We start from the raw sequence: 7,559 nt of genomic DNA, 5'->3' as shown, positions 1-7,559 counted from the left end.
TACGCCATAGAAACCAGGAAACCGGGCCCATGAGCCTGGCTAGGCTTTAAAATGGACGCAAAAGAAGAAAAGAAAGACATCATGACTGTGGCATATGAATTAGGGGTTTGCTTTCTCTCCCCAAGATCCCAAGTTCAACCATACTTTGCTACAGATGGGTTGTTATATATCCTGTTGCTCCTATAATAATGGGTATGAAGTTGAAAGTGTATCATGGGTATTGGATTTACTAACTCCTTATTAATGGTCCATGCATGCATGCGTGTGTGTGTGTGTGTGTGTGTGTGTGTGTGTGTACGGAATGTATTGTGAATAAAAGACTACGAGAAAATATCCATACAGAATGGATCCTTTGGTATTTTCCTCCAAATATTTACCAAAGCGGTTATATAAACTTCTTTTTATAGTACAGTTAACACTATCAATACCAAATTTATAAAGAGAAACTCCCACAAAAGTACATTTAGGAATTTTAAGAAATTCTAAAGTATATTGGAAGAGATGGTGACGACGACGACGACGATGAAGATGATGATGATGATGATGATGATGATGATGATGATGATGATGATGAGGATGATGATGATGTTGATAATGATCATGAAAATAAAACTTACCCATTTATGAACAAATGGGAAAAATATCCCCAAAATAAATACTCCAAACATTGGACAACAAAATATTCCATAAAAGGAGAAAGATGCCTGAAAATAAATTAACACACAACAAATGATAATTATATTCAAAGTTATTCCAGAAGACAGAGTTAAGTCTTAATTGATTAATAATTAATTAGTTTGAATGTGATGCAGCTTCATTTCGTGTCAAGAAAAATACTACTGATGCCCTCTTTCTAGTGAGACAACTGCAGGAGAGGTATTTAGCTAAGAATAAGCTGCTGTTTTTAGCATTCATCGACCCGAAGAAAGCCTTTGATAGAGATGAATTGTTTGTGAAAGCTATAAAATCATATACAAAGGCAATGTCAGCAAGGTAAGAGTTAGTAATGAAGACAATAATGAATTGAGTATGACAGCTGTAAGGAAAGAGGGCTGCCAGCTCTAGATTGGGTTAATGGGCAAAGCTGACCTCAACAGAATTTGAAATCAGTGCACACAAAGCCTGAATAAATATTGCAACATATTCTAATCAATGCTGTGTATGTGTGTTTGTTTATACAGCTGTAAACCTGTGGCTGAGATTGCAGCATTTTATGGCAAAAGATAATACATACTTAGGCCAATACTATTTGGTTTAAAAACCTTGAAGACATGCTCTATTATGACTGCAGTCCAATGACTAAAGCTAGTAAAAGAATGAGATAGATGTATTATTCTGTCTTTTTTTCAGATTCCCTTAACATTTTCTATGACCAATAGAGGATTTGAACTCATTACTGAAAGGTAACAGAACAAAGCAGTAGTTATACAACTATCTGCAATGATGAGCTGGAGCTAACTAGGTGTCTATTTAAGGTCAAGTGGATGAAACCCCAGTGTGAGTGTTTTAACCCAGAGGTTTTCAAACTTTTTGACTTGCGGACCCCTTTATATTTCAGGCTTTACCTTAGGGACCCCCTTATAAATTCTTATGACATTTATACATAAATATTTGCTTAAAATAACATATATTTTTACATTTCTTTATTTAACAGTATTTAAGAAATAAGTTTATTGTCAATTAAAAGATTTCGATTAAAAAACATATATAAAATCAAATTGCCCATAAAAAGTATTTGCTGTCCATGGACCCCCTGTCTTGTCCTTGCGGACCCCCTGTGGTCTGCGGACCACAGTTTGAAAACCCCTGTTTTTAACCAATGGACATTAGTTGATAATGGAGACAAAGTTATACTACGGTACTCTAACACCGTAGTAATGCAACTCGTGAGGGCACATAGTTTAGTGGTTAGGGTATTTGGCTGATGGTCATAAGGTTGTGGGTTCGATTCCAGGTGACGCGTTATGTCCTAGAGCAAGACACTTTATTTCATGTTGCTCCAGTCCACTCAGCTGGCAAAAGTGAGTTGTACTTGTGATTCAAAGGGCCAACCATGTCACATTCTGTGTCACCCAGAAGCTCCCTGAGAACTATGTTAAGGGTGCACGTTGGTGGACTGATCAGCCACTTGCATATTAATTTCACAAGCTGGCTGTTCCATTGATCGGATCAACTGGAACCCTTGCCCTTGTAACAGAGTGCCAATTATCAAAGTAACTCTCTTTCTCATTCCAGGAATAGAGTTATAGAAAGGACTAAAGAAAAACTGCTATTTTGTCAGCAAAACCTTACCTTTAAGATGCCTTGCTCATTCTGGATCAAAATGGCCAAACATACGCACAATATCCCAACGAAAAAAGCTGAAATTTTAAAATAATTTCAAATAAATTATAATTTATATTCTCATTTATTTAATTATTGTTATTGTTGTATTTTGGGATGGTAATTTTTTTTTTTTTTTTTTGCCAAATAAACACATGCACTATACATTTTTTTCTTCATTCATTTATTACCATTCTTATTTTATCATTTTAATTCATGTCCATTGTCCAGAAATATTTCATCACACATCTGTGACCTCTTCAGTGACACTTTTTGTTTTTGTGTGTGTTCTTGCTCAACTTACTCCATTCTCAGTGTTGCTGAAGAAGTCACAGTTGTGTGATGAAAGATTTCTGGACAATGGACATGAGTTAAAATGATAAAATAAGAAAGGTAATAAATGAGTGAAGAAAAAATATATAGTGCATGTGTTTATTTGACAAAAAAGAAAAAAATAATAACCATCCTGAAATACAACAATATCTGTTTCAATACACGATTTCACATCAAGAATCTTGCAAAACAAATTGATAAACGTAATTTTTGTTAGTTAATTATTTATTGTTTCTTGGCCAATTGCCTCTAATAACCTAACCTTAGCAAAGGTGGAGGTATTGTTTGCAGTCATGTTTGTTTGTTTGTCCATGGACAAGATATCTCAAGAACCGCTGGATGGATTCAGATAAAACTTTCAGGGATGTTTAGCCTCATGATTGGCACAAACTGATTAGAGCTTGGGATCGATCTGGTACCAGACAAGGATTCTAGAATAGTTTTCCTGTTTTTATTTCTTCCTTAAATTTTGAGTGGTTGGGTTCATTTTTAGTATTCTTGTTTTTGAGAGCAGTTGAGTTTATTTCTGATATTCTCATTTTAAAAATCATCTCAGGCTAATTGTTGAGAGGATGCTAGTGTTGCCTTGTCGGAGGTTTGCGCACTCTGAGTGCTCTTGTTTATTGTTAGATTATTATTATTATATAACTCTGTTGATAAAGTAGCAGCTCACTATTGAATTGGTTAGTTGTCATCATCATTTAGGATCCATTTTCAAAGTTGGTATGGGTTAGGTAGTCTGACTGGAACTGGTAAGCTGAAGATCTACATTAGGATCCAGTTGTCTGTTTTTGCTTGGTTTCTATAGCTAGGTGTCCTTCCTAATGCCAAACACTTTACAGAGTGTACTAGGTGTGTACTAGGTGTGTACTAGGTGTCACAAGCAGGGGTAACCATTTTATGTGTCAACAACATGGGTTCCCCTTACATGTCACTGGTATGGGTACCCTTTTATTCAGACTTATAACCAGGATGGCACTGTTAGAATATTTAACTTTTACTATTAATGACTTGTAGAGGTACTGTATTTTGTTACACAACCATAATATAAAAAAAGGGTAAAGACCCTTTTGGTCATGAATGACCATGGGATTGCACCTAGAATGTTCACTCCAAGGCACAAGTCTGGGAAAGGTTGTTAAAGGAAGTCACTCATGCATACCGGCCTCCCCGCTCCATGTCACTGATGTTATCCAAGGAAAAGACAAAAGCAGATGCAGCTTAGCATCAGTGATATTGCAACTTGTTTCTACAGCTGAGTGAACTGGAGTAATGTGAAATAAAGTGTCTCACTCAGGAACACAATACAAAGCCTGGTTCATAATATACTACAAAGTATATTAAATGCTTTCATAAGTCAATACTGTGTACTACTGTATTCTAAGGTTATCTCTATGGATATCCTATAGAAATTATGGCCAGCACACAGACCAGAGTACTGGATCAGACTAGGTGTACTCAGATATAACACATTGTAACAAAGTCAGTGCTGGCTACAATTTCTAGAGAAAAATCTGTAGAGATAAACTTAACAAATGATACATTGGCTTTTTACCTCAAATGTTAAGACACTGTAGGTAGGTAAGATGTACTTACCTATGGTATCTATCAAAAGAGAGAGGCAGCAGCCAGGTCCTTTTGACACTGGTGAAAGGAAAGGAGTAAGCTATGAACCTGAGTTCAGGAATATTAATCTGGCTCCCTTTTAATGAAATGTCCTGGAATCAATACCATTTGATTTAAAACCCCTCTAGACATGCTTCATCATGACTACAGTTCAATCACTAAAACTAGTAAAAGAATACGTTTTCAGTTTTAGGTTCAGTCCCAGCATGTGATAGGGACATGGGGCAAGCGTTCTATTTTTTACCATAGCCTCATATTAATCAACACCTTTTGACTGAAATTGCATACATGCATACATACATACCTACATACATACATATATACATACATATATACACACACACACACACATATATATATATATATATATATATATATATATATATATATATATATATATATATATATATATATATATATATATTTATTTTTGTATTTCGGGAGAGTCATTTTCTTTTTTTTCTTCCCAAATAAACAAATATACTATATATTTGTTCTTCACTTGTTTATAACTGTACTTATTTTAACTGATGACCATTGTCTGAAAAGCTTTCATCACACATCTGTAACCTCTTCAGTGACACTTTCCATCCTCATGTATCCTCCTGCTGCACTTAGTCCATTCTGTCGTATGATATGCATCCTTGTCTGTGCATGTGTTTGCATCTGTATCTGTGTGTGTGTTTGCATATGTGTGTGTTTGCGTATGTGCGTGTGTATGCTTGTCTATGTATTTCACATGTGTGCACTTACGTGTGTATATATGGGCTTAACCACGACACTGTTTATATCCGTGCTCCTTATATTGTTGTTATCATTATCATTGTCGTTCTTAGTGGTACTTTAACTCTCCCCTCACCTACGTTTTTTCTTCTGTTGCTGCTGCTGCTGCTGTTCTTGACCCTTACCTTTGATATTGTTCTTGAAACTGTCCGTGTTAGTGTGTTCATTTATGCTGTTGTTATCATTGTTGTTGTTGTGGCTGTTTGTGAAGTTGCTGTATGTGTGTTTGTGAGTGTATATGGGTTTGCTGAGGAATTTCAAACATGTTTCGTGGTCTGCTACCACAACAGCTCCTTTATAGGATCCAGTTAGCTCAAGACATCATCAGGAGGAACCACATCCGGTTTCGGCCCCTACTCCTCTACCGTTTTGACGTGGTGGGGCCCCCCCACTTTCGGAGGTGTCTTCAGCTCTGGTGTTGGGTGCATGTCTTCTTTCTTCTATTCCCTGGCCTCTTCGATGCAGCATCAACGAGTGTCAGCGTCTGACTGACTGTCTTGTCAAATTCCCCTTTTTATACCTGCTGCTAGGCTCCAGCAGGCTGCCCCAGCAAGTTGTCACATGACACTGTCTAAATTTCCCGCTGCTATATTGTTTGTATCCATGCCCTTTATACAGTTTCATTTTGTTTACTTATTTATCGCTATTTCTTATATTTATCGTAGGTAAGTGCATGTTTGTCTTATACTATTTGTACTTGTGTCTTTTTTTTTTTCTCACTTCTGTCTTTAGTTGTTGTGTGGCGTGGTGTGGTGGTGGAGGGTGTTATTGTCCCATTCGTGTTTTCTGTTGAAGTTCGGTCTGTCTATAATTATGTGTGTGGCCTCTGTAATTTGTCTAAGTGTTGCGTCAATTCTATGTGTTGATAATATCTTAACTTCTACACTATTAACTGAACCTCTATGTTCTGCTTGAGCTTGTTGGTAGAGCAGTGATGAGCCTTTCTTCTCTTTGAGCTCCTGCCAGTGTTTACCTATTTGTTCCCCTATGTTGCATGCATTGGAGAGATGGCATGCAGCATAGGGAAGCGAATAAGCAAATGGAGGTGAATGGAGAGACAGCCAGCAGCATACGGGAGTGAATAGGTGAAACGTATATATATACATACACACACATATTTATATATATATCTTTTGTACATGTTTGTCTATACTCCTTGTGATATTTACTTCCAAAAGGCAGGTAACCCTTTTTTAACTTCAGGTAAACTCAGCAATTTGATAAATTGAGTTCTAGGACCAGACCAGGCTGATGTAAGTGACTGCAATGTGATGGCTAAAAACAGTCAAAGACTCAAAGAATACACATATATTATACATATATATATATATTATACATATATATATATATGCACCACACGGTGGTGCATCAGCATGGCCGCAGCTCTGAGCTGAAACTTTGAAATGAAATGAAATATATATTATACATAAATATACACACTCATACATATGTATACACACACACTCCTTAGGGAGTGGATAATTATCTAAGAAAAGAGATCCTAGCTGATGTTAGTTTTCCAAGACATAATGATGGAACAATGCCACACAAATTGATTATGAGACAAGTCAACAGAAGAAGAATTATGTAACTTTGGAAGCATAAGAAACTAAAATTTCTTGCAAATGTCAAAGAAATTGTAAAATAAAATGGAAAGTAAATAGACTTACACAATATGCTTGAAGCCACTTCTGAGTTCCGCATTTGTGTAATGCGTTTTGGCAGCAAGTTTCTGAACAAAACACTATTAGTAGCACTAAGTCCACAGGATATTGAACTGGAAAACAAAATTGTATTGTAAGAAAATTTATGATAAGTCATATGAAATTATCTGGAGATAAAGAAAAATTGGAGTGACAGAGATGGGGGAATAGAGAATGAAAGAAACAGCTAAAGAAAGAGAAGGTGGGTAACTAGTTAAATATTTTGCAGAGATACAAAATTTTGTGTGTGCATGTATGTGTTTGTGTGCATGTAAGAGAGAGAGAGAGAGAGAGAGAGAGTTAGCCAACAACAAAAAAAAAAGCTTTAAGATTGTAAGTCGTAATATTTTGGACTAATTATAGGTGCAGGCATGGCTCTGTGGTAAGAAGTTTGGTTCTGGGTACAGTCCCACTGTGTGGCACTTTGGGCAAGTGTCTTCTACTAGAGTCTTGTAAGTGGATTTGATTGACAGAAACTGAAAAAAGCCTTTGTGTACATATATATATATATATATATATATATATACATACTCTTTTACTTGTTTCAGTCATTTGACTGTGGCCATGCTGGAGCACCGCCTTTAGTCGAGTGAATCGACCCCAGGACTTATTCTTTGTAAGACTAGTACTTATTCTATCGGTCTCTTTTGCAGAACTGCTAAGTTACAGGGACGTAAATACACCACCATCGGTTGTCAAGCGATGTTGGGGAGACAAACACAGACACATTAACATATACACAGACACACACACACACACACACACACACACACACACATATATATATATATA

General features: G+C 36.3%; 1 protein-coding gene across 5 annotated transcripts in view; it reads right to left on the bottom strand.

Annotated features, from left to right (window-relative positions):
* Positions 1-467: 467 nt before the first annotated feature.
* The window catches only part of LOC106880188 (putative sodium-dependent multivitamin transporter), a 124,026-nt gene continuing 116,934 nt past the window's right edge, over positions 468-7,559 (bottom strand). For all 5 annotated transcript variants that reach the window (XM_052969470.1, XM_052969471.1, XM_052969468.1 and 2 more), the window contains 3 exons: positions 6,735-6,841; positions 2,293-2,360; positions 468-704 (listed from right to left, as the gene is read on the bottom strand). In XM_052969470.1, the coding sequence (XP_052825430.1) occupies positions 483-704; positions 2,293-2,360; positions 6,735-6,841 (397 nt within the window). In that variant the 3' untranslated portion in view covers positions 468-482. The remainder of the gene's footprint in view (positions 705-2,292; positions 2,361-6,734; positions 6,842-7,559) is intronic.

Source organism: Octopus bimaculoides, chromosome 7 (genome assembly GCF_001194135.2).
Source record: "Octopus bimaculoides isolate UCB-OBI-ISO-001 chromosome 7, ASM119413v2, whole genome shotgun sequence".
In the NCBI taxonomy this organism is placed as follows: domain Eukaryota; kingdom Metazoa; phylum Mollusca; class Cephalopoda; order Octopoda; family Octopodidae; genus Octopus; species Octopus bimaculoides.
The sequence above is the reverse complement of the archived record's forward strand: the minus strand, read 5'-3'. Positions and strand labels throughout refer to the sequence as shown.